The following is a 27300-nucleotide window of genomic DNA, read 5'->3' on the forward strand; positions in this document are numbered from 1 at the left end:
ACAGCTCTGCGGTAGAGATAGATATGTAGAAAACCCTGCACTAGGCTTATTCCATGTTGGCCACAATGCTTGATGGGGGCATATCTCAGCCCTTTGGAAGGTCATGGTTAGGAGGTATGGTTGGAAGGTTTCTGCAGTGTAGGGTTGCTGACAGCCTCACCGCAGACAAAGGAAGTGTGTCACAGGATTGAGGACTTGCTGCTCTGGCTTCCAGTCACAAAGAGGAAGTGTTGGAATGACCTATAAAACCACTGAGAGATGATGACTTTGGAAAAACATCAGCCAAGTGGGTTATTCAATATACTTTAAAAAAAATAGAGCCATAAATACTCCAGAAAAGTTTGTATGAATAGATCATTGAACACAAAATTCCAAGAGAAACATTTGTTTGCTACACTAGGAGTTGAATATGTTTGAGAGTAATATATAAGATTTTCTGACCAAAAAAATTACCACTTCCTCTGGTAATGCTTTTTATACATGGTTCAACAAGAGATGGCTTATTTTAATCAGAAATTATTTTGGTAAAGGTCTCTGTGCACATAAAAATAGCAACCAAGATCATTACTATTTTAATGTTGTAGGCAATTTATTTTATAATCCCATTTTCACTTGTTTTTCTCTACCTCCCTTCCCCAAATGGAGTGAGTGTGTAGAGATAGACACATGCATTATTGTCTTCAGTATTAATGTCCTAAAATTAGGGATAAGTGCATTCTGCATTGTTTTGTATTCATGAAGTAGTTTTGAAAAAGCTTGAGATTAAGTGAAATTCACATGCTTTTGACAGTAGTTTTTGGGAGATAAATTTAAGCTTTATCTCTTAGCTTGGTGTATAGTTGAGACAGTCATAGGTATCCTCTTTATTCTATGGGGTTTTTTTGCCTTTCTTAGAAATAAATATTATTCAGGAGTTGAATAATATTGTGTTCAAAAGTCCAGTGACTGAAAAACAACCCTCAGCCTTCAGAAGAGACTAAACTTGGCTGAAGCAGGCTGCACGTGCTTACCCGAGGCTGCACGTTAATCTTAGCAGAAGTGTTATAAACATCTAAATATTTTAGCTTGGGATTTATTTTATTTTATTTATTTATTTATTTTGCATTACGTGGGTCTCTCACTGTTGTGGCCTCTCCCGTTGCGGAGCACAGGCTCCGGACGTGCAGGCTCAGTGGCCATGGCTCACGGGCCCAGCCGCTCCACGGCATGTGGGATCCTCCCAGACTGGGGCACGAACCCGCATCTCCTGCATTGGCAGGCGGACTCTCAACCACTGCGCCACCAGGGAGGCCCTAGCTTGGGATTTAGACGTTGCTTTTCATCAGTAACAGAATAGACGTGAAGTCTATTTTTCTTCTTTCGCTCACATTGACATCAGTGTTAATTTATCTTTTGTTTCTTCTGGGTGATTCTGTATATGCATGTCTTGTGTCTTCAGTTATGAGCTGTTCCAGGAAGGAAACCACGTGCCTGTTGCTTCTGGAGCCATGCAGGACCTGACCCAGCAGCCTTCAGGCACCAGGCTTTCATTCAGTGTTGAATAAACGGGATAACCAGGGGCAGCTTAGTTTTTTCATTCAAGGATTCGTTTCAGATGCATAAAATGGTGATTCAGTATCTTTCTACTTTACGCGGTTTACAAAGTTACTACAGTATTGTGGACTCTACCCCCTGAGCCGTACGTTGCATCCCTGTGACCTATTTTATTTTATAACATCCCTCTTACTCCCCTTCGCCTATTTGCCCATCCCCCCACCCCTTTCCCCTCTAGCAACCTCTAGTTTGTTTCCTGTATCTGAGTCTGTTTCTGTTTTGTTATATTTGTTCCTTTGTTTTGAAGTTAACTCCTAAAGCGTTGATTTCATTGCCTTGCCCAAGATCAAACCAGAATATTTATTTAGGAAGCAACCCTTAGGTGTGAATGGTACCGAAGCTCTAAGTCAGTGGCTGTACCTTTTAATCAAAATTATCAGCATTTTGTGGTTCATATTAATACTACAGGCGAGTAACTCCATGTAAAGAAACCTAGATAAACGTACGGCTCTGTGTTTCAGAGTCTGAATAAGATATGAATGATTTGGCAGATGGAAGAGGCAGTTAAGAATTTGGTATAACTTCTATTGAGAGATTTTTTCTGTAAGATGGGAAGTATGATTTCTTCATAGAATTTCATAAAATACTTCAATATTATTGTAAAGAAACTTTGAAAAGTCAGAAACCAGCTGCAACTATTGGAGAGAGAAAAATCAGCCTCTGTTTTTATTTTTTCTGAATGTCCCGTTTTTAGCATTGCCCTCCTAAAACAAATGAGACATTTTACTTAATACACAGTGAGTGAATATTCAGAGGAGCATTGCATTTTAAAGCTAGAAATCATTCTCAAGGGTATCTAGCCTATTTCCCCAGATGATGTAGTCAGAAAGTGTCTGCTTTAGAATGGCCTCTGGTCCCATTCTGCTACTTCACATCTGTGTGACCTTGGGCAAGTCACTTAACCTCTCTGAGCTTCAGGTTCTTAATCTGTAAAATAAGGATCATTTGTCTTACCCCTTGTTTTGATCAAATGAAATGAGTTTTGTGAAATCCATTTGAGCTGGTCAGCAGAATTCAAACATGAACAAATTGAGGCCTTCTCTGGGAATCTAGCTAGATTGCTCTGGAGGGGGCAGCTAGGGCTAGCACCCGACCCCCTGGAGTGCAGGGGGCAGTGACATCAGTATGGCAAGGCTCCTGCTCTTTGGAGAAGGTATATGTGTCTTTCAGATGAGGGAAAGCAGCGCCTGGGTCAGGACCTGCTGTAAACAGTTCAGCTGTGTGTTGTGACAGCCGACCTGGCATTTATCACTGTCCCTGCCAGCTCAGAAGGAACACCGGCACGGTGCTGTCTGTCTGGTTTCTGGAACACAGGCCGTCCTTTCTGACCGTTCCAAAGTGGAGGCACTTTCAGCCGCTGCCCACCACCAAAGACTCAGACGCAAGTGTCCATCCACGTTCCTAGCTGTTCGGGTGCTGGAAGTTTCTTTTTCTGGGGCCGCTGTCAGGCTCAGGGCTCCGAGCTGCTTCCCCCTCCTTCAGGCCAGGCTCTGCCAACAGCCCTGGACTCTCAAACTGGCTGCTGCCTCTGTCTCGGGAGTGATGTGTGTCTTGGGAGCAGACAGCTCGCTGGCCCAGGGCTGGCTTGGCACTGCAGGTCACCCAGGAGGCGCCAGGGCTGTAGAAATGTCCTCTGAATGGTCGCTTTCACTTCCAGGACGATACCACAGAGGGGTGTTAGTATTATTTTCACATGGTAACAAGCGCTGCTCACTGGGCCTGCTCCACGCTAGGCCTTCTCCCGGACATGTCACTGTCACCCTCACTTCAGTGTCACAAGGTGTCTTTGTCCCCAGGCATCAGTGCAATGCATGGTCCGTGTCAGGGATGGGATGTTTGGGGATATTGAAATCTAACCCCAAGCGAAGGCATGTGGAGGTGGGGCCTTCAGGGGGAATTAGTGCCCTTGTAAGAAGAGGCCAGAGTGCTGGTCAGCTCCCTTCCCGCCATGCAAGGACACGGCCAGAAGATGACTGTCTCTGAACAGGAAGGGAGCCTTGACCTAGAACCTGACCATATGGCACCCTGTTCTGGGTGTTGACTGAAAAAAAATGCACAACATGAGATTTGTGAGTTAAGTTTTATTTGGGGCAAAATGAGGACTATAGCCTGGGAGACAGCCTCTCAGATAGCTCTGAGAAACTGCTCCCAAGAGGCAGGGGGAGGTCAGTATAGATGTGATTTTAGTGAAGGGGGAACATGCAGTCAAACACACATTTTGGCTGAAGGTGGCTGCTCGTCACGAGGAGCAGACGTCTCTGTTAATGATTTTAGTACTTTTCTGGATACAAGGAGATGCAAGAATTGGGCTCATAAAATCTTCTCCTGAGAATATCCAACTATCTGAAGGCCTGTTCTGCCAGTTTTTCCCAGATCACAGAGGGCCTCCTTCCTGCTCTCCACCCTGAGCCCCTTTCAGGGGATGTTGAAAGTCAGCGGCTACAACAGTTCATGATTTAATCCTTGTAGAGGCAGATGGCAAGTGCCAATTTTTAGTTGGTATGGGCCTTCCAGCCTAAAACTGTGAGGAATAAATTTCTGTTGTTTAAGCTGCCCAATCTGTGCTTTTTTGTTACAGCGGCCCAAACTGACTGAAGACAGTCACTTAGCTAGCAAAGGTGGAGGCAAGTCCAGCTGTGTCTGGATTTCTAAGGCCCAGGGTCATTTGAATGCTTCTTTCCCCAAGTGGAGTTAAGTCTTTTCCATTCAGGAAACAAGCATTGTGTGTCGAACGTCACCACTACTAAGCCCTGATCCTACAGTGATGGCTCATAATGAGGTCCTGTCCCCAAGGTGCTTATTCCAGGATCGCTCAGTAGGAAGGACGAGACACGTGCCACAGCGACCACAGGGGAGGTGAAGAGACATGTCCCGTGAGGGCAGGACCCTCCACTTCTCCCAGAGCCTGCCCAGTGGTCCAGGACAGACTCCGACACCCTCAGCCCTGTGCCCTGCAGGTGCAGCCTGGGCCCATCGCTCCCATGGCCCGACCTCAGGGCTGGAAACTGGATCTCATCTGGTCCTGACCCTTGGCTTCGCCACCTCCCACTTCCCTGGACAGAAGAGGGAGGTGAGAATAGGAAGGTCATCTCCATAAAGCAGTTTCTGTTGTCCAAATCATTCAAAGAAGTGAGTAGTGGAAATAATAGTCAAAGTCCTTTATCTTCAATTTGGTTAACCTGCAGTTATGTTAAATAAGGCTAGTTTTAAGTAGTTAGGTTCTAGTGAACCCCACGTACCAAGCTGGCTGGGTTTTGTGATATGTTGTGTGTTATTTTTATGATTCTCTTGAAAACTGCTTATAGGTAACTGCTGTTTTACAAGAATATTTACAATATTCGTACGTTCTGGTGCTGAATGTCAGTGTTGCGATCACTTAGTAACCATAGTCACAGTTTATTACTCAAATATTTACGGCCCTGAGTAACTTGAAATTCGTTGTTTGATAGATTTCTCAACATTTGGGGGAAAATGGGGGTAACATGGTAAAATGAGATGGTCCTTTAATAGGAGTATACTCCTTTCTCAACACCGACCTTCAGGTAGGAAATATGTACATATATCCCCTCTGCAATCAGGAAAGAAAGTGCTGTTGTTTGTACCCTACAATCATGTTTAAGACAGCCTTTGAGCAGCTGTAATGAATTTTATAATCCATTTGAGTTTTTGTTGTTGTTGTTATTTATTTATTCATCTATTTACTTACTCATTTACTTACCAGTAGGTGCTAGCTAAAAGCTTATGTAGGCTCAGCGGCCATGGCTCACGGGCCCAGCTGCTCCGCGGCACGTGGGATCTTCCCGGACCGGGGCACGAACCCGTGTCCCCTGCATTGGCAGGTGGACTCCCAACCACTGCACCACCAGGGAAGCCCCCTTTTTTTTTTTTAAAGAAGATGTTGGGGGTAGGAGTTTATTAATTTAGTAATTTATTTTTGCTGTGTTGGGTCTTCGTTTCTTTGCGAGGGCTTTCTCTAGTTGTGGCAAGCGGGGGCCACTCTTCATCGCGGTGCGCAGGCCTCTCACTATTGCGGCCTCCCTTGTTGCGGAGCACAGGCTCCAGACGCGCAGGCTCAGTAGTTCTGGCTCACGGGCCTAGTTGCTCCACGGCATGTGGGATCCTCCCAGACCAGGGCTCGAACCCATGTCCCCTGCATTAGCAGACAGATTCTCAACCACTGCGCCACCAGCGAAGCCCTGAGCTTCATTTTTAAATTGAGTTTTACTGAAACATGTAAGACACAGGAGTGGGCATAAAACATCGTGAGTTCTCTGGTGACCATGTGACCGGTCACCCACACTGCTTCTGGTGAGGTGAGGGGAAATCGCAGGGAGCGAGTGGTCTCTGATGAGGGGTGCACTAAGACTGCAGTCAGTGAAGCCAGCCCAGTGGCGGGGTGGGCGTTGGTGCCGGAAGATGCCAGCCAGAATCTTGTTCCCACATGGGCATGTTTCCAAACTATTCTATTCCATGCCAGTGAGTGGAATTTTGCATTTGAAAAATTGTCCTCACAAACCCTTACTTTCATGTAATTGTTAAGTGTTGTGGAGAATGTGGATTTGTGATTTGGGTAGCAGTCACAGATGGACAGTGCCACTGATATGTTTAATAGGTAGAAACCTTTTGTGCCTCTTATTCTAATATTCTGAGAAGAAAATTGGCTTTCCTCAAGACCTCTTCAATTAACATTGTCAAAAAAGAAAATTAAGGTTTCCCATCAGCTAGAGAGAAATACCAGTAAGGAAAATAGAAAGCCTCTTACGAGTTTCAAGCAAAGCAGTGTCTTCAACTTCTGAGGGTGTCCCTAAGCACGTGCAGCAGTGAACCCTCAGTGGTGTAGACTTGAGAAACCGTATGAATGTTAGATGTGAACTATTTATCCCCTTGCATGGACAAGGCAACTGCAGTTCAAACAAGACCTCCTCCTGGCTGTGTACTTTATACATTCTGATCAATCTGGAAAGCAAATAATTCATTTAGGATCTTAGAAAACACTGTATGTGGCACTGTGACAGGAGGTTCCCTAGAGGAACTTCACATTTAATGGGAAGGAGACCAGTCAGTCTAGGCTGAGGCTGAGAGCTAGTTGAGTGTAACAAATAATATATGCTTCCTCCTCTCATGGCGGGTACGGTTCAACTTTAGGGCATTCAGGGTCACGGCAGGAAACCTAATCCAGCTCACACGGTTCAGGACTGTTTGCAGAGGTATGAGGAGGGTTAAGGGAGCAATCAGAGACGTGAGCCCCAGGGAATAGCAGCCCCCTGAAACTGATACCTGCCCTAAACTAAGCCTGAAGGGGCAAAGAGCGGACCTCCAGGGGATGTAATCCTGGGAGGAAGCCGTCCAGACCAGGCAACCTGGGCGGAGCAGGGAGTCCCTGGCCCTCCCCTCCTTCCCTGATGTCTCCTACCCGGGCCTCCTGTGGGCCAACCTGTTTCGTTCATTTATTGTTTGAAGTATAGTTGATTTAAAATGTTGTGTTAGTTTCAGGTGTACAGCCAAGGGATTCAGTTTTATATGTATAAAGTATACATATTCTTTTTCAGATTCTTTTCCCTTATAGGTTATTGCAGAATATTGAGTCGAGTTCCCCGTGCTATACAGTAGGCCCTTGTTGATTATCTGTTTTATATATAGTCGTGTGTATATGTCAGTCCCAACCTCCTAATTTATCCTACTCCCCCCCTTCCCTTTTGTAACCATAAGGTTTTCTTCTGTGTCTGAGTATACTTCTGTTTTGCAAATAAGTTCATCTTTATCCGTTTTTTTTTAGATTCTGCATATAAGTGCTATCATGTGGTATTTGTCTTTATCTGACTTACTTCACTTAGTATGATAATCTCTAGGTCCATCTATGTTGATGCAAACGGCATTATTTCATTCTTTTTTATCTCTTGGCCGGTCTGAAGCCGTCAGCAAAGATGTGCAGGGGGGCGGCTTGTAGTGTCAGAGGCCAGCCTTCCAGGACACGGAGCTGGGGGGGAGAAGGGGGCAGAGTGACATTGGGAAGGGGCAGAAGCCCCAGCGCAGGTGCCCTTGACCTCTGCCTTTGGACGATGAGGAGGGTAAAGCATATTGGAGGTGAGCCGGGCTTTGCGTCCGGTGGGATTGGCGACCCCAAGCTGAACGTGGAGCTCTGAACTGGGTCTCAGGACGGCAGCCTGAACCTGCCATTCTTAAACCAATTTTGAGGGAATTTGCTAAACTGATTTACCTGGGCACAGGGATGTGGTGAGATGTTCCTGTGGATACTGGTTCTCATACCTTCGTCATTATAAACATCACCTGTGCGGACTGTAAAACATGATGGTCTCTGCTCCAACCCCCAGAGACCTCAGTCCAGGAGGGTTCAGAGGCCGCAGGAATCTGCATTTTAACATCACATCCAGGGGTTCTCAGAAATTCTCTAGCAGCATTTTGAGAAATACACATTTCAAGTAATCTTTCTTGCCGTGTTAATTTGTTTCTTTCCTAGGGACTAGATAATTATTTCTTTTGTCCAAAAATCTTTGGATGGCTATATTTGGAGATGGTAATTAAGTTCTGGTCTGGGCCATTTTTCTTCAGATAAGTAGACTAATTACCTTGACATTTCCTTGTAGATCCAATTTTCCAACAAGATAGTCACTGTTTTCTTCTGTTTAAGCTCCCCACAAGGTCTCTTCATGTGTTACATAATATCCAAAGTAAAACAAATATTTCTGTTTTTCCTTTCATATTCTACACATCATGGTTAAACCCATGCCGTGGGTCTCCTGAATACATCAAAAATTGTGGTTATTTTTTTTTTAAAAAAAACAGTTTTACCTGTCACAACAGTAATGATATCCTTAAGTTTAAGTGCAATATTTAAAGACATTGGATCATAAGGTAATGACTTAAACTGGATTGATCAAATTAAAATAAAAAATTAACAATATGAATTTGGTTTAAAATATATACTTACCTGGCTTGTTCTTGATGTGTGTAACTTCCAGGTATCTAAAATTTTGCCACTTCAAGTGCGGACTTTGTTTTAATATTTTCAGGTAGAAATTATTTAAGAATGTGCCATGTAAATAGCTGCTGTTAAAAAACAAAACAAAACCCAACACCGTAAACTGAATTTTCCCTTTTGTTACTAATGCAGTGTCATGATTTTGCACACAGATGAAGTAAGAGCTGCAGGTCTTTGGATGTGCCTGTTGTTTGCCCCACCCAGGGATCCAGACTGGCCTCTTCCAGCTGGTTCTTCTGTCTTTAGTGTCACCAGGTGCTTCTCACTCGTCCTGTCCTGTGTCTGATATTGTCTTCCATTTTTCCCCCTCAGTGCATTTTAAATTCTTTTATTCATATTTCTTCTTCTCTCCACCTTTTGTTCTGAGCCGCTCCCTGCGCTGTGCTGTGTGTTATTGAGATCATTAGCGGTTTCTAATCAGGGCGCTTTATCTTTTGGTTTGCAGAGCAGAGTGAATTCCTCTCTGGGTATTTGCTTCTCTTCAGCCTGTTTGAACAGTGCTTCTTGGACTCTGAAACTTTTTTGTTGTTGTTGCTTTTGTGCTCGTGGCTGTGCCAGAGGGCAAGGAATTTCATTGAAATCCTGGATTCAATACAAATGAACTTATTTACAAAACAGAAAGACACTCACAGATATAGAGAACAAATTCATGATTACCGAAGGGGGGAAGCAGGAAGGGATAAATTAGGAGGTTTGGATTAACATATACACACTACTGTATATAAAATAAACAAGGACCTGCTGTACAGCACAGGGAACTCTACTCAATACACTGTAATGACCTATATGGGAAAAGAATCTGAAAAAGAATGGATATATATGTATGTATGACGAAGTCACTTTGCTGTACACCTGAAACTAACACAACATTTTAAATCAATTATGCTTCAATTTAAAAAAAAATCAATCGATCAATTAATCCTGGATTCAGGGGGCATCAACTGCGTGAGCAAGGCGGTGGAGGGGCCTTGAGGGAGCAGCAGAGGCAGAAAGAGGAGGAATCACACCATCCCCAGTGGTCCTATGACTCCCTCCCAAGGGCTGTGCAGGGCGGCCCGTGTCCCACTAACTTCACCCGTGAGGATTCCTCACCGCAGCCCCATTGCCATCTCAGTGACGAGGGGACCACTCAGAGTCATGCTTTCTGCTTTGGTCCACTCTTAGGTTCCTTGGGCAATTATTGGCCAACTATTATCTTTGTTGTGCCCTTTATGAAGGATCAGAGCCACCGATAAGGACGATTAAGTAACTGAGCCAGTAGAACAGAAATGGGTGTGTGCATCCAACAGGCCGACGTGACAGATACTGATGGACGTGTGTCAGTTGCTAAGTGTTATTTGAAACTTGCTCTTGCAGTCTTAAAGTCATTTGTCGTCCTCTGGATATGGAAATACAATGATTAGAAAGCTCTTTTACCATCCTGAGATACACGCACCGTTGATTTTGTAATTTGTTGCTACTTTCTACTTATGGTAAATGGTCCATGATACATAAAAGAAATTTATGTCCGTGCTGTTCATGGTGAATAAATATTAGAAAGAAAATACAGTTAGACAATAGACTAGAGCCCTGTAATGGGAGATCCTGCGGTTCAGTTTGTGTGGTTTATTTTCTCTCAATAATTTTAATAGTTGCTATGTAAATATTTTCCTTTTGGGGGTATTTGATTCCACCTTGGCCTGATATTTGACATATTTTAGGCACGATGGGAGAAGTAACCAATCCTGGTCCTTCTCAGTGTACTTTTTCTGATGTCAATAAATAAATTGAATAATTAATGCCTGCCTTCTTCTAGAAGTTATTACAAGTGGTTTACAGAATCCTTCACTGACTTCCAGTTGCATTTTGGATTCAACACAAAATATGTGGCATCGTCTACAAAACCGGCCAGGTTTTATCTGTGCCTTCCCTCCAGCTTCATCCTGGACACCGCACGCCAGGGGTGCACTGAGCTACACTGAGTACCAGGCTCATGCCCTCTGCACTCCACGTGGAAAACCTTCCCAGTTACTCACCTGACTAGTTCCTGCACATCCTGCAATGCTCAAATTAAATTTCACCTCCTCAGAGAGCCTTGCCTGCTGCCTTGGTCCCTCCCTGCCCACCGCCCCCACCCCCCATCATTAGACTTTCTCTCAGCACCTTGTCTTTCTGTCCATCATACGTGTCTCGTGGTGTCATTTCCTTGGCCTGATGTTGTTTCCTCCTGGGTGTGAGTGCTAGGAAGTATCCTTATGTCACCACTCTTGGCCGGTGCTTTGTCCCAAAGCTGCTATACACTGTGCATGGTTAACCTTCGCACTGTGAATTACTACAAGAGAAAAACTAGATAACATGCAAGCACATAGCGGAACAGATGAGTGTGGCCTGACACAGCCCTATAACTTCCCTCCAGGTCAGGAGAGAGTCCTGCCAGCACCTCTAAAACTCCTGCATCTTGCCTCCCCCTCTCCAGCTGGGACTCCTCTTTCCCCTGTAAATTATACAACATCCTGAATTTTATAAAAATGACTTTCTTGTTTGTCTTTATAGACTCAAGGGTGCACCCTATATTTGGGGTGCAGTGTTGCTCAGTGTTGAACTTTACATAAATGGAATTATGCAGTGTCTATTCTTTAGTGTCTAACCCAATTCACTTACCGTTATACTTGTGATCTTCCTCTGGCTGTGCATGTAGTAGAAGGTTGGTGTTTCCATTGAGGTATAACATTTCATTACATGGAATACACCCTGTGGTTGGCAAAATAATGACCTCCCCCCCGACCCCGAAGATGTCCACCTCCCAAACTTACAAACCTGTGGACATGTTAGTTTACACGGCAAAGGGGATTAGGTTGCAGATGGAATCAAGATGGTTTATCAGTTGTATCCCTGTGGCTCATAATTTCTCTGATGCTGTATGTCTTTCTATTAGACTGAATTATATGAAAATTCTGGTATAGACCATTCTTTTTTTTTTTTTAATTGGAGTATAGTTGATTTACAATGTTAGTTTCAGGTGTACAGGGAAGTGAATCTGTTATACATATACATATATCCACTCTTTTCTAGATTCTGTTCCCATATTACAGAGTACTGAGTAGAGTTCCCTGTGCTATACAGTAGGTCCTTGTTAGTTATCTATTTTATATGTAGTAGTGTGTGTATGTCAATCCCAATCTCCCAATTTATCCCTCCCCCCACTTCCCCCTGGAAATCATAAGTTTGCTTTCTACATCTGTAACTTATAGACCATTCTTGATTATAAAAATAGCTGTTACATATGGATCTACTGAACAGAGCCACTCTAGGCCAGCTATCATTTAAAAATTCTGGAGCTCTTCCTTTGAGGAATTGGGACCTAAAATAGCGAATACCTCAGGAACAGTCCACCCTCTCAAGATGCTCATGAACACTTGGTTGTGCCAGCTGTCTTGGCTGGCATTTGCTTTAACTTGAGTTAGCCCCTTCCTGTCACAGAGGGGGCTACACTCCAACACTGATGGGTAATGACAAGTGTGGATCCTTGGGGATCTGTGAAGGTAATTGCTAAATTTCACTCAGCGTTTCCCTGGGAAAAGTAACTATACGTACTTATGGAAAAGCTGGTCTTTTCAAAGAAAACTGTATGTCCAATTAGCATATTCTTTATTTTGATATTATAAACCAAGCATGTAGTTAAAACTTCACCTCATTTTCAAGTGTGGATTTGGCCATAAGATGCTGTGCACAGTGGAGCGTGTGACCTCAGTAAGGAGCACAGATGCCTTCTGGAAACGGAGCGCCGACCGGATCCTGGGCTGCTGGGCTGGATGTCCTTCGTGACATGTGTCAGATTCTTTGTTCTCAAGTGTCAGAAATCAGCTCAAACTAGTTTAAGTAAAATGGGAAATAAAATATTTCATAAAGAAATAGGAGTGTGCTGTTAAATCTAAGGGAAAAATTTATTTAGGCTTCAGGAGAAAAATTAGGTCAAGGAATTCAAACCAATAGGGACTCTTCTCTCTCTTTACTTCTTGTCTGTTTGTGTGTTGGTGTAATTCATTCTTCATATTCTGTAAGCCTGCTCTCTTTCCTTCTGAAGCCATATGCCATATGGGAGTAGACACCTCCCGCCACCCCACTCCGGTTCCGTCCTCGTGTTGCGTGACAAGGGCAAGAATAAATTGGAATAGTGTTACCGAGTCCAAGCTCATACTGCTTGCCACACGACAGGCCAATAAATCTGAACCCAGTTGTTGGGGAAAGGAATAGCATTTTTATTTGGAAATCCGGCAGACCGAAAAGATGGTGGACTCCTTCCCCAGAGAACCATCTTGCCTGAGTTAGAATTCAGGCTTCTTTTTATACTGCAAGGGGAGGGGGTAAAATCAAACACGTACTGGTTCCCATCAGCCTCCGAGGGGATGTGATAATTTCTTCCTCCCTGCAGTCGTTCACAGGTGGGCCGAGTCAGGATGTTTCCTGTGAGCTAGACAAAGGTATTTTAGCTTAACACTTATTGCCTGGGAAGCAGGGTTCCCAGAGATGGGCCATTATGTATAATGGAAGCTTATAGGCAACATCTCTTTAGTGATTAACTTGTAAGAGAGTACAGGGGCTCTTCCCTGTTACAGTATTTTAACCCCACCCCTAAAATCCTGGAGCAGACTTCTGACCCAGTTTGGGCCAGTTACTTGAGGCTGAGGCAGTGAGGGGGCGCTCACAGTGTGGAAACATAGCTCTGGCATCCATGGGTGGGGGAGGAGGGCAGTTAGGATCATCTGTCAAGAGGCATCTAGTACTTTGACAGACGGTTGCATCAGGGTGGCGAGCCGTTTTGAAAAAATGAGTTAAATTATTTTAGACTCTGTCATTAAATTGCTGGTGGTTCTTGCCTTTGAGTCTTGTTTGTTAGTTACTTAATATTTATTGAGTGCCTGCAGGGATTTGTGACATCGGGAAATGACGTGTTGAGCTTGCTAAAAAAGCTGCCCTGGTATAGGAAACTTGTCTCACAATTGCCTGTGGGTTTCAGTGAGTCAAGGCAAAGACAGACGGTATCTAAAGATGCTTTGAAGGCATCGTTATCGTACACAGCAATGTGAGATTCAAATGCTCGATTTTAAATGCTGCCACTTACTTTCATAGCCATATTTTTACTGAAAGGGGTTTCTCTTGGGCATGATATATTGTGAAATTTCTTCTGACGGTGATCGGGTCGTAGTGCCCTTGCTTTTGTGATTTATGGAACAACATGATACCTTTAAAACATTCTATCACAATAGGTCCAAGTTAGCCTGAGCTGTGAAGGGAAGAATGACTTAACATTTTGAGTTAATTTCATAAAGAAACTATCAGACACAGTCAGTTAAACTGAAGAGCCTAAAATAATTTCACTTCTGGTGATGAGTTTGCAGGTAAAAAATAATGAAGAAGTTTTAAGAGAAAGATAATTACACTCAATATTTTGCCTGTTTGGTCTTCTTCTTCTTCCTTTTCTAGAGGAACTGGTAGAACAGGAGATTACTCCTCCAACAGTTTTGTTGAGTTGCAGGTAGAGGGTGACAGCTGCCTTAGTAATAGTGGTGGATTTGATTTCAAAGTGCTGTGCCCTCAGGCGGTAATGCTAGTTAAATTCATGTTATGTAAGTCAACCTCGGAAGTTTCCAAATTCATAGGAGAAAAGGAGAGTGGATCCCAGATCAGTCTGTAAGGCTGACAGAGAACAGGTGGTGAGAGCCCAGGACAGCCTAAGGAGTGGGGCAACCGTATAACCCGGAGGAAGATGATGGAGAGAGAGTGCCCAGGGGAAGAGGGGTCACCTGAGCGTGGGTCTGATAGCTCGGGCGTGTCAGCTCCTCTCTGTCGCCAAGGCGGTGATGATTCGTAATTAACTGCCAGACCTTGAAAGAAGGGCCTGTCAACCAAATTTAATTTCTTTTTTTTTTAAGATACTTTTTTGATGCGGACCATTTTTTTAAGTCTTTATTGAATTTGTTACAATATTGCTTCTGTTTTATGTTTTTCGGCTTTTTGGCCGTGAGGCATGTGGGATCTTAGCTCCCCATCCAGGGATCGAACCCACACCCCCTGCATTGGAAGGCGAGGTCCTAACCACTGGACTGCCAGGGAAGTCCCCAAACTTAATTTCTAATTAGTGAAATCAATGGAAGCTTTTTGAAGGGTAAGGCTCCACCCTCCACCATGAGCACTATCTCCCTCTCACACAGCATTGGTTGCTTCCATCTTTCAGGATTGGCTGCCCAGCCCACCCCAGCCCTATAGTCAGTTACAGAGTCACCGACATGGAATCAGCGTTAATTAGTATCTTGTGGCCACAGCCGTCATCCATTCCTCACGCTCACGACAAGCAAAAGCACCCAAAGTACTTAGAAGACACAAAACAACAGTCACGGGAGGGGAGAATTTCAAGGAGAGGAGAACTCTCCCTGCGAAGGATTCCCGGTCTCTGTTGAGCTGCTGATTCACGTATATTCTCTGGGAATATTTTAAACTATCAGTGACCTAACTTGGATCTAGTGATATCCCAGAGAAGGTCTCTTTCCATTTTGAGAGCCAGAAACAGTCTTCTAATCTTAATATTCTTCTGAAAGCTGCTTGATAGAAGAGGAGATTGATTGGCTCAAAGATGGGTTATTGTGAGAAAAACAACTGAATTCACTTCCTCCTTCCGTGGTGAGTGGGCCATCTGATTGACCCCTCTGCCTTCAGCAATGGGAAATAAAATGCAAAATCGCCAGCTGTTCCCATCATGGCTGGCAAGGCCTGGACCTCGGCTGCCGCTGCGGGCCCTGCTCTCCTTTTGCCACGCCCAGCGCTCCTGCACTTGCAGCTTCCCGTGCTCTGACCTCCTAGGACGGGGGGCTTCTTTAGGAGAGGCCTCAGTATCATGCAGAAATCATCCTCCAGTCTCACTTCTGCTGGCCGTGGCTCCTTTGTCCCTTTAGCCACGTGAGGCTATACCCACAGTGCATTAAACAAAGTGCCTATGATGCGTGGAAACATGCAAGTCGGTTATTGCTGCTTGAGGAATGCACTGCTTTGTGGTGGAGTCTCACAGCTGCAACCTGTGTCACCCTACTTTGGGGACCCAACAAAAGTTAAAATGCTGATTTCTCCTCATTAGAGCTTGGGGTGCAAAGAGAGTGGATGAAAGGAATGATATCTCTGTATCCTTTACTTTCTTTATCAAATACAGGAAATTTAATGTGCTTTTGACTTTTCCCCATATTGTATGTCAGATGTTGCTGGGACATTGGTAGTGAGCGCAATAAATAGTAAAGCAATGTTTATTTAGGTTTCTATAATTTTCATAAATTATAATGGGCTTTCAGACACGTTTGCATTTATCCTGTGACAACCACGCTCTAGATTCCTCTTGTTTCCCACCCCTTCCTTTCTTTTCTCCACCTTTGTAGTCTCGGTTTCTACTATTGAAATAATCACCCCTGAGTTTTCATTTGGATCTCTGCTCCTCATCAGAAGGCATGAAGTCTGATAAAGGTAGCAAGGAAATTCTGTGAGACAGATGGAGCTCAGGATGAGATAAGATGCATCGATTTTAGGGAGGAGCATGCAGTGGAGTTATTCTTGAATCAGTTCACGGGATATGGTGGAGTCTGTAAGCATTGTTTTAATCTGTATGTCTTCCATTTCCGTTGTAAAATTGGCACAAAAATATCAAGCTCTAATCATGAATTGCTAAGATAATAACATTCTGGAAAGATGAATTTTATATTTAAAACAACCAAACGACCTAGGAAAGCGTTTAGTTTGGTTTTACTTCCTTGTTTGTTTTCTTTTTGCCTGAGTTAAAAATAAGTATGAGCAACAGTTATGTCACTAGGGACAAGGGGATTGCCAGCCTTAGATGTCAGTTTGCATTACGTCTTTTAGGACCGATTGCTATTTATGGCATAGTTAATGCAATTGGGGTTGTATTAACGCTTTACTTTCTGCATCAACCAGCAATTGCACCTCTGACAGGTGTGCCGGCAAACAACAACGTTCCTTCTCATAAAGGCATCTGTGGATTCATTCATCCATTCAGCCCACAGTCCCTGGGCGCTGTGGTGTCCTAGGCTTTGTACCAGACATTGGGAACATGAACATCCAGCCCACTTCTTTAAGTAGCTTCCAGTCTGCCGATGACACAGGCATTCAATACATCATTTCATAGCGCAATAACATTACAGAAAAGCATTTACAAAGTGTTGCAATTGCTTCCAATTGAAAAGAATAATAAACTCTGCCTGTGAAACCAGGCACAGCTTCCTAAAATGTCAGAGAGAGATGATATTTTAGCTGACAACTAAAGAATGCGAAGGGGTTTGCCAGAGAGGAATGTCAGGAGACAGAAGTCAATGGTATGTGCGAAGCTGGGGGTGGGGGTTGGGACACAGGAGGAAATGGTTCCTGGAGCAGAGAGTGGGGAGGGCTTAGGCTTGGCTCAGAGGGAGAGGGAAGGAGGGGAGACTTTCTTTGCAGTGATGTGCAAAGGGCTTTTTACTTGAGCACAGAAGACAATAGCCTCAGAGAGGTCTCTAAATGCAAAAGGGGTACATAAATGTGTCCTGACACCTAGGTATGTATTCTCTGCTCCCAAAAGCATGGTTGACTGACGTTTTCTATTACGTGCCCAGGATCCACCACTTCTCACCACCTGCACCACTACCACCTGGGACACACCTCCATCACCCTGGCCTCCTAGTGGCTCCCTGCTGGGCCCACCCTTCCATACTCTTTGCTCTCCATGAAGCAGCTCCCCTGGGGATCGTTCTGTGGGAGTCTGGTTCATGCACTGATGTCTCACATGCGTTGCACTCAGAGGAAAAGCCAACCCGCGCTGTGGCATCCAGACTCCCGCCCTCCTTGCTCAGTGTGGTCATCTCACTCACATCACTATGGCCACCCTGGCCCCTGTCTCTTTGCTGTCCTCCACACCAGAGCACACACTATCTTACAGACTGTATTCCTGCCTCTCCCTCTACCTGGATTGTTTGCCCTCAGATGTCAGCCTGGGTCTTACTCTGTCTGGGGGTGCTATAACACAACACCATAGACCAGGCAGCTTAAACACAGAGATTTATCTTTCACAGTTCTGGAGACTGGAAGTCCAAGATCAGGTTGCCGGCTGTAGTATCTGGTGAAGGGCTCTCTCTTTGGGTTGAAGATGGCCACCCTCTCTCTGTGTCCTCACACGGCCTTTCCTCCACGTATACAGGTGGAGAGAAGGGAGGCAAGCTTTCTGGTGTCTCTTTTTATAAGGGCACTAACCCTATCACGAGGACCCCACCCTCATGACCTCACCTAACCACGATTACCTCCCAAAGGGTCCATCTTCATGTACCATCACATTGAGGTTTAAGGCATCAGTGTATGAATTTAAGGGCGAACACAGTTCAGTCCACAACAGTCTGATGTGTTTCTTCCCAGCTGCACTTCTTTCAGTTTCTGTTCAAATGTTTCTTTATTAGGAAATCTATCTGACCTCTTTATATACAAAGAGGTGACAAGACCCCCATAGTCCTGTTTTTTTCTTCTTCTCTTAGTGTGTTTATCTGTTTATTGTTTGTCTCCCATCCCTGCACTAGAATACAAGAAAAGAATATGGAACAAATGAAAGCTCTTGGACTTGTCGGGTTGGTAATAGTGCCATAACAGGTTCTCAGAACAGGGCTTGCCAGAGTAAGCCTGGATAAAATATCAATGGATGGGGCTTCCCTGGTGGCGCAGTGGTTGAGAGTCCGCCTGCCGATGCAGGGGACACGGGTTCGTGCCCCGATCCCGGAAGATCCCACATGCCGCGGAGCGGCTGGGCCCGCGAGCCATGGCCGCGGGGCCTGTGTGTCCGGAGCCTGTGCTCCGCAACGGGAGAGGCCACAGCAGTGAGAGGCCCGCGTACAGCAAAAAAAAAAAAAAAAATATATCAATGGATGGATGGATGGATGGATGGATGGATGGATGGATGGGAGATTTGTTCACCTTCTTAGGCCAGTGTTTAATTGTAAACATACTTTTTCATTTTATTGCATCTGTAAGATATGCATGATTACCAAACAGAGCGGAGAATATATTACAACCTCAATCTCATCATTCTAGGCAAAAATATGTAATTCTGTTGAGGGATGCACTACTGAAGCTCAACATTTCAGGCGATAATTTATTAACTTCTCTTGCCCTTCATGGGAAGCAGGAACAGTTCTACTCATTTTCCATAATTCAACTACTGCAGGTTAAGATGAGGAAGTCTGAATTTGGAATGCCAAATTAGATGTTCAAGTTAGATTTTCACTGTTAACCTGCATTCTAACTCAAAAACCAAATCTATGTTCTGGTTTCACCTGTGTAAAAATTAAATATGCATATCGACCAAGACTGGAGAGGAAAATGGAAAAATGAAAACTTTTGTTTTCTTGGAACCATTAGCTAGATGGTTCATGGGTTTTTTTTTTTCTCCTCTTTGTTTTCTATTATTATTGTAGTAATATTGTTTGTGTAGTTAAAAAAAAAATTACCTGCACTCTGAAAATGAAATTTGGCTAAAGACTGTCTGCATTTCTGTGGGTAAAATTACCCGGCTTTTTAAAAGTAAGAATGTTACCTGAAAGATGTGTGGTTCATCTGTACTTAAAAAATGGCATCAGTGATCCAGAATCACTTCCCTTAAGGGGGCTCTGCTATCAGTGCCTGTTTGGTTATCCTGTTGTGCATTCGTCCATCCAGTAATGTACACTGACTTGGTTTTCTGTGCAAAGTCTTTTCTTGGCCCAGTGAGCATGCAGGGAGCAGAGTCTTTGTCCTCCTTCTGAACTGTCCTGACTTTCATTCAAGTCCCCACTGACTGGAGCCACCTCACGGTTCTTCATCTTTCTTTTCCCTGCCCTATGTGTCCATAGAATGTACACTGTGTTAGACATTTTTAAGATCTCTTATATCCACCTTCCTCCATGGGCTCGCCCTCCTGGATCCCTGGGAGCTGTTCGTCCACTCTGCTCACTTCCTGGTGAAGCAACCCATTCTGTCATGAAGCAATACGAGTGGTTAGAAATTCTGAAGGTTTTTTGATACATAATTCTGTCTCTGTGAAATTTCCTTTTGGTTCTAACTCTGGCATCTGGACTATGCAGAAGAAGTCCTCTGTCTGGCATGTGATAATTCAAATAGACAGAGACTAAGTATTTGGTTTTTGAGTCTGAACCCTTCCTTCAGCCTTACTTCATATGACATATTTTGCAGTGTCTCTGTCTTCGGATCCTCTTTGTAGAAACACTCTGTCCATCGTTATCTCTGACAATATCCAACCTAGACCTAGGACACCATATTGTGAGCGTACTTGGGCCAGGGAGGGACCTACTGGGAACATCACTGTAACATCATTCAAGTACACTTTTGCAAGGAAATTAGTTACGTTACTGGCTGCTCAAGAAGTTGATGCAAAGCAGAAGTCTTAGGTTTTCTTTTTTCATATAAACTTTTATCAGTGCATCTAATAGATGTATTTAAAACACATTTTAGAATCCTAGATTATTCTTATTAGAAACAAGATTTGAAAGATATCCATTGTTTGAGCTGATGAAGACAATACCACTAATTTCATCATTCTTCATCTTGATAAGATTCAGTCTTGAGTATGAAATCGTTATGGTTTTGATTGTTACCCTGGGATCTAATCTGAACAATGTTTGAGAAATGTCCACTTCGGGTCTGTGGGAGATCATGTACACTGTCATGGTCTTAGGAATAGTACTACTGCAAGATTTATGCTATTCACAGCTTTGGTGAGAATGGCTTATTTCCTCTGTAAATGAAATGAAAAGCTGCTGGGATCTGGTCACTTCTTGTCACTGGCCAGCGACTTCCTCCCATAGGAAATGAGGTTGACTCAGTATAACCTTTCGTCATAATTTCATACTCATGTTTAGTCTTATTTTTAAGTGCTGAAAAGCCACTCTTTAGTAGGCAAATTCAGTTCTCAATGGCAAATAAGCATACTGGTAGAAATTTCTAAAAACTGTAGAACACTTTCCTGCTAAGGTTTTAATGGTCCTCAGAATTTTTCTTAATTGGATAACCTAGATAGCCAATATTAATTGTTTGGAGTCAAATTTTTCTTGATTCTATAACCTAGGTAGCCAATATTAAATATTTAGATGTCAAATATTATTTACTATCCCATGGTTGAATATTATCTATATTTTGATTTACAGAAATCCGATACATTCTAATGAACTTTCAGCCTTGGATAAGGGTGTATTTATATATCACGTTGCCTACTTTTTGAGGCCATCTCCATCCTATTGCATTTTGACTCGCAGTTAATGCAAGTCGCAATAGTGGGCGCTATAAGAGAGAATATTTTGTGATCTGTGTATAGGCAGAAGGGTCAGTAGTTCATTTGCAGTGTGACCATATGACTTAATTTGCCCTGGAGAGTCCCAGTTGCTCTTGTATAATTAATAATAGTTATTATTGGTATGTAACTATTATATTTATTATTGATTATTAATATTACCCCCCTTTGTCTCTCAAATGATCCTAGTTTGGACTGTAAATTATATAATCATCTTAATTTGAAAGGAACTGAAAGTTTGGTCTCAGCAGCCAATATGCCTGATTAATTTCCTAGATCTTTTCAACCTTTAGCATTCTTTAGCAATGTCTCCAGATCTGCCTCATACCCCCAACACCTGCTATAATGCGGTCCCTGGAGGGGACTAAAACCTAGAAAAGGGGTAGGTGGGTTACCCAGTGAAGCAAGACCTGGGAAGTCTTAAAGCTTTGTTTGAGGAGCTATAGAAGGAAGAAAAGACCCAGGATGGTGAGAAGTAGGCAAATGTTGATTAAAATTGGCACATATTGGGCTTCCCTGGTGGCGCAGTGGTTGAGAGTCCGCCTGCCGATGCAGGGGACGCGGGTTCGTGCCCCGGTCCGGGAGGATCCCACATGCCGCGGAGCGGCTGGGCCCGTGGGCCATGGCCTCTGGGCCTGCGTGTCTGGAGCCTGTGCTCTGCAACGGGAGAGGCCACAACAGTGAGAGGCCCACATACAGAAAAAAAAAAAAAAAAAAAATTGGCACATAGTATGTGCTAAATAAATGTTTGAATTTGGTAGCCTGAAATAGGACTTAACAATGTGGATGTCAATGAAGAGAAAGATGAGAGAGGTCTTAGGGCTGGAAAATTCATCCTACTTGGGTTTGATTCGATGGGGGTTAATAGGTTGGCTGTAATAAGAAACACCACAGTCACCCTATGCTGTGGAATCTAGTTTATTGGGTGGAGAAGCATTAAGTTACACAAAAGCTGTACACATAATATCCGATTCTTCTTGAGATAAGGCTTTGCCGTGGGGTAGAGACGGGAACCTGGGGCCTTTGGACACTGAGGCAGAGGGCAGAGCAAGGAGTTGATCATAGCTTCAAGGGTGAGAATACACCTGAGCTCTTGATTTGAATGAAGTGTATCCACTGGCTTGTTTTCGTTCCTTCTTCTACTCACCGAGTTCCTCTTTCCTGCTGTCGCTTTAGGAGCTGGTGGGGAGTAATCCTCCACAAAGAAACTGGAAAGGCATAGCGATCGCCCTGCTTGTCATCCTGGTCATCTGCTCCCTGATTGTCACCTCAGTGGTGCTGCTGACACCAGGTACTCACGTTTATTCTAAACGAGCAGGCTGCTGTGAGGGGGGAAGGGCGTGCGTTTACTCTGAGATGTTTTCTAAGTAACTACCGGTTGCATAATTTACGTTTCCCAGGTTCTAATTCTCATCGTGCCATAGGTTAAAATGATGTAATACACTTTCAATAAAAGAGATCTATTTTACACGCTTTGAATTTGTTTAGATAATTGTTGACTGGGTGGCAGTTCTGGGCATCTGTTAAAATTCACAAGTATTTATTTATGCTTGATGAGCTTAAAGATGGTGTCATTACAAATATAATTTTATAGCTCTAATGGCATTCCTGGGTGTTTTATCGAGGATGACTTAAGAAAATTAGGAAACCAACATATATTGAGTGTGAACTAAGGATAAACTAAATATTAGATACTACTGATGAAATAAAGGACGTATAAAACAGAATCAGAAGTCTCTCAGGGAAGAAAAATACACAAAAATTGTCCGCAAAAGTCTACAGAAAAAAACGTATGTAGAGACGGATTATTGAAAGTTTCAAACATAAGTTGTATAGAAGCTGACAGGAAAGAGAGAGAGAGAGAGACCCTTTATGATAAAGTTCATGGAGAAAGTAATATGTGAAATGGGCTTTAATGGAGTGGTAAGAATTTAGTAGCAAGAGAGTGGTGAGATTAGGGCAAGAAGAAAGCCTTTGCCCATAGGAAAACATCATACCATATATAAACAGTGTGTAACTATCCATTCCCCTTGTCGTATTAGGTGTCAATTTGTGTGGCCAAAATAGATGTTCCAATCCTCAATAAATAGACTACACGGGTATTAGACTTTAAGAGGGAAAAAATGCAATGTACAAAAAGTACAGGCAAATTTTGAGGTATGTTTAAACTATAATCACAAAACTTAAATGGAAAAAGAGTAGTTTGAACCCTGAAACCAAAACTCAAGAAAGGTATCACAAGAAAACTACAGACCAGTATCTCTTATGAATATAGATGCAAAAACCTCAGCAAAATACTAGCCAATAGAACCAAATTACCAGCAACATATAAAAAGCATTATACACCATGATCAAATGGGATTTATCCCAGGAAAAAAATTTGGTTTAACATATGAAAAATCAATGTAATACACCCATATTGATAGGATAAAGGGAGAAAAAAACATGGTCATCTCAATAGATGCAGAATAAGCATTTGACAAAGTTCAGAATCCTTTCATGATAAAACGTTCAATGAGCAAAGAAAGAAACTTTCCCAACCTTATAAAGAGCATCTATAAAAAGCCCGTAGCTAATGTACTTAACAGTGAAATACTGAAAGTATTCCTGCTAAGATCAGAAATAAGACAAGGATATTCACTCTCACTATTTCTTTTTTTTTTTTTTGCATTGTTTAATTGAAGTATAGTTGATGTACAATACTATATAAGGTACTGGTGTACAATATAGTGATTCACAATTTTTAAAGGTTATACCCCATTTATAGTTATTATAAAATGTTGGCTATATTTCCCATATTATACAATATATTTTTTTGAAATTTTGAATTTTATTTTATTTATTTTTTCATACAGCAGGTTCTTATTAGTCATCAGTTTTATACACATCAGTGTATACATGTCAATCCCAATCACCCAATTCATACCATCCTCACCCCCACCCCACCGCCACTTTCCCCGCTTGGTGTCCATATGTTTGTTCTCTACATCTGTGTCTCAGTTTCTGCCCTGCAAACCAGTTCATCTGTACCATCTTTCTAGGTTCCACATATATACGTTAATATACGATATTTGTTTTTCTCTTTCTGACTTACTTCACTCTGTATGACAGTCTCTAGATCCATGCACATCTCAACAAATGACCCAGTTTCATTCCTTTTTATGGCTGAGTAATATTCCATTGTATATATGTGCAACATCGTCTTTATCCATTCGTCTGTCGATGGGCATGTAGGTTGCTTCTATGTCCTGGCTATTGTAAATAGTGCTGCAGTGAACATGGGGGTGCATGTGTCTTTTTGAATTATGGTTTTCTCAGGGTATATGCCCAGTAGTGGGACTGCTGGATCATATGGTAATTCTATTTTTAGAGTTTTAAGGAACCTCCATACTGTTCTCCATAGTGGCTATATCAATTTACATTCCCACCAACAGTGCAAGAGGGTTCCCTTTTCTCCACACCCTCTCCAGCATTTGTTGTTTGTAGATTCTCTGATGATGACACTCTCACTATTTCTGTTTAACATTGTATTGGAGATTCTAACAATTAGGCAAGGGAGAAAAAAGACACCCAGGTTAAAAAGAAGTAAAACTATCTCTATTCATAGATGGTATGATCTCATGTATAGAAAATCTTAAAGAATCCACAAACACAAAAAATAAAACATAACTAATAAAGTTCAGCAACATTGGAAGATACAAGACCATTATACAAAAATTATTTATATTTCTATATACTAGTAATGAACAATTCAAAAATGAAATTTAGAAATGATTCCACTTACATTAGTTTCAAAGGGAATAAGTCAACGGTCTGCAACCTTTTTGTCACCAGGGACCGGTTTCGTGGAAGACAGTTTTTCCATGGATGGGGGTGGGGAGGGATGGTTTCAGGATGATTCAAGCACATTACATTTATTGTGCACTTTATTTCTATTATTATTAAATTGTAATATATAATGAAATAATTATACAACTCACCATAATGCAGAATCATTGGGAGCCCTGAGCTTGTTTTCACTTGCCACTCACTGATAGGGTTTTGATATGAGTCTGCAAGTGATTGATTTATTATCTCTGTGCAGTCAAACCTCTCTGCTAATGATAATCTGTATTTGCAGCCGCTCCCCAGCGCTAGCATCACCGCCTTGGCTCCACCTCAGATCATCATAAGGAGCGAGCAAGCTAGATCCCTCTAATGCGCAGTTCACAGTAGGGTTCGCACTCCTGTGAGAACCTAATGCTGCCACTGATCTGACAGGAGGTGGAGCTCAGGCAGTAATGCAAGCTATGGGGTGTGGCTGTAAATACAGATGGAGATTCACTCACTTGCCTGCCGCTCACCTCCTGCTGTGCAGCCCAGTTCCTAACAGGCCATGGACTGGTAGCGGTCTGTGGACCAGGAGTTGGGGACCCCTGGAATAAGTTACTTAGAAATCAACAAAGAAGTATAAGACTTGTACACTGAAAATCACCAAAGATAATTGAAAGAAATTAAAGAAGACCTAAGTAAGTGGAAAGCTATCCGCATGTTCCTGGATTAGAAGATGTAATAGTGTTAACATGGCAGTACTTCACAAATTTATCTACAGATTCAACCCAATCCCTATCAAAATCTCAATTAGTTTTATTGCAGTAATTGACAAGCCAATTCTAAACTTCATATGAAAATGCAAGGTACTCAGACCAGCCAAAACAATCTTGGGAAGAAAAAACAGTTGAAGGACTTACATCTCTGATATTAAACTACCTCTAAAGCTACAGTAATCAAAGCATTGTGGTACTATCCTAAGTATAGTTATATAGGTCGATGGAATAGAATGTAGCGTTCAAAAATAGACCCATACAGTTATTTTCCATTCATTTTTGACAAGGGTGCTAAGACCATTTCATGGAGAAAAAGTAGTCTTTTCAACAAATGGTACTGGTACAACTGGGTATCTACATGCAAAGAATGAAACTGAACTCCTACCTCACAGCTTGTACAGAAATTAACTCAGTGTGGCTCAACAACCGAAAAATAAGAGCTAAAACTGTAGCACTCCTAGAAGAAAACATAGGAGTAAATCTTTGTGACCTTGGATTCAGCAACTGTTTTTTATATATGACACCAAAAGCACAAGCAACTCAAGAAAAAATAGATAAATTAGATGTCAGCAAGCATAAAACATTCTATGTGTCGAGGGACACTATGAAGAAACTGAAAAGACAACCCACAGAATGGAAGAAGCATATTTGCAAATCATATCTTCAATAAACGTCTAACGTCCAGGTTATTTAAAGAATTCTTACAACTCAAAACAAGAGACGAACAATTTAATTTAAAAATGGGTAAAGGATTTGAACATTTCTCCAAAGAAATACCAATGGCCAGGAAGCACAAGAAAAATGCTCTACAGCATTAGTCATCAGGAAAATGCAAATCATAATCACAGTTAGATGCCTATATACACATATTATTTTTTGTGCATTTATTTTTTATACAATTTATAAAGGTTACACTCCATTTACAGTTATTACAAAATATTGGCTCTGTTCCCTGTGTTATACTAAAAATCCTTGTAACCTGTCTTACACTCAATAGTCTGCACGTCCCACTCCCCCACCCCTATACTGCCCCTCCCCTCTCTCTCCCCACTGGTAACCACTAGTTTGTTCACTGTATCTGTGAGTCTGCTTCTTTTTTGTTATATTCACTAGTTTGTTGTACTTTTTGGATTCCACACAGTATTTGTCTTTCTCTGTCTGACATTTCACTTAGCATAATACCCTCCAAGTCAAATTCAAAATATATATATATATATATTTAAGCAAAATAGCAAGTATTTGTGAGGATGTGGAAAAACTGGAACCTTCATTCAGTACTAGTAGGAATGTAAAAGTGTGTAGCCTCTGTTGAAAACATTCTGGTAGTTCCTCAAAAAATGAAACACAGAATTACCATACGACCCAGTCATTCCACTCCTAGGTATATACCCAAGGAAATTGAAAATATATGTTCATACAGAAATTTGTATATAGATATCCATAGAAACATTCATAACAGCCAAAAAGTAGAAACAACCCAAATGTCCCTCACCTGGTGAATAGATAAACAATTGTGGTATATCCATACAATAGAATATTATTCAGCTATAAAAAATGAAATACGGATGCATACTACAGCATAGATACAACTTGAAAAGATTGTGCTACGTGCGCGAAGTTAGACAAAAAGGCCACATATTATATGATTTCACAGTAGACAAATCTATAGAGATAAAAAGTAGATTAGTGGTTTCCAGGGACTGGAAGTGGGGAGAGTAAGAAATGTCTGCTAATAGGCATGAGATTTCTTCTTTTATAAAGACATTATAGTTTTAGGGCAGTTTTAA

General features: G+C 42.3%; 1 protein-coding gene across 1 annotated transcript in view; it reads left to right on the forward strand.

Moving 5' to 3' along the window:
• DPP6 (dipeptidyl peptidase like 6) overlaps positions 1-27300 on the forward strand; it is an 804405-nt gene that overhangs the window by 362254 nt on the left and 414851 nt on the right. Inside the window, exon 2 of the mRNA XM_060107540.1 lies at positions 22104-22218. Coding sequence (XP_059963523.1) covers positions 22104-22218 — 115 coding nt within the window. The remainder of the gene's footprint in view (positions 1-22103; positions 22219-27300) is intronic.

Source organism: Mesoplodon densirostris, chromosome 9 (assembly GCF_025265405.1).
Source record: "Mesoplodon densirostris isolate mMesDen1 chromosome 9, mMesDen1 primary haplotype, whole genome shotgun sequence".
In the NCBI taxonomy this organism is placed as follows: domain Eukaryota; kingdom Metazoa; phylum Chordata; class Mammalia; order Artiodactyla; family Ziphiidae; genus Mesoplodon; species Mesoplodon densirostris.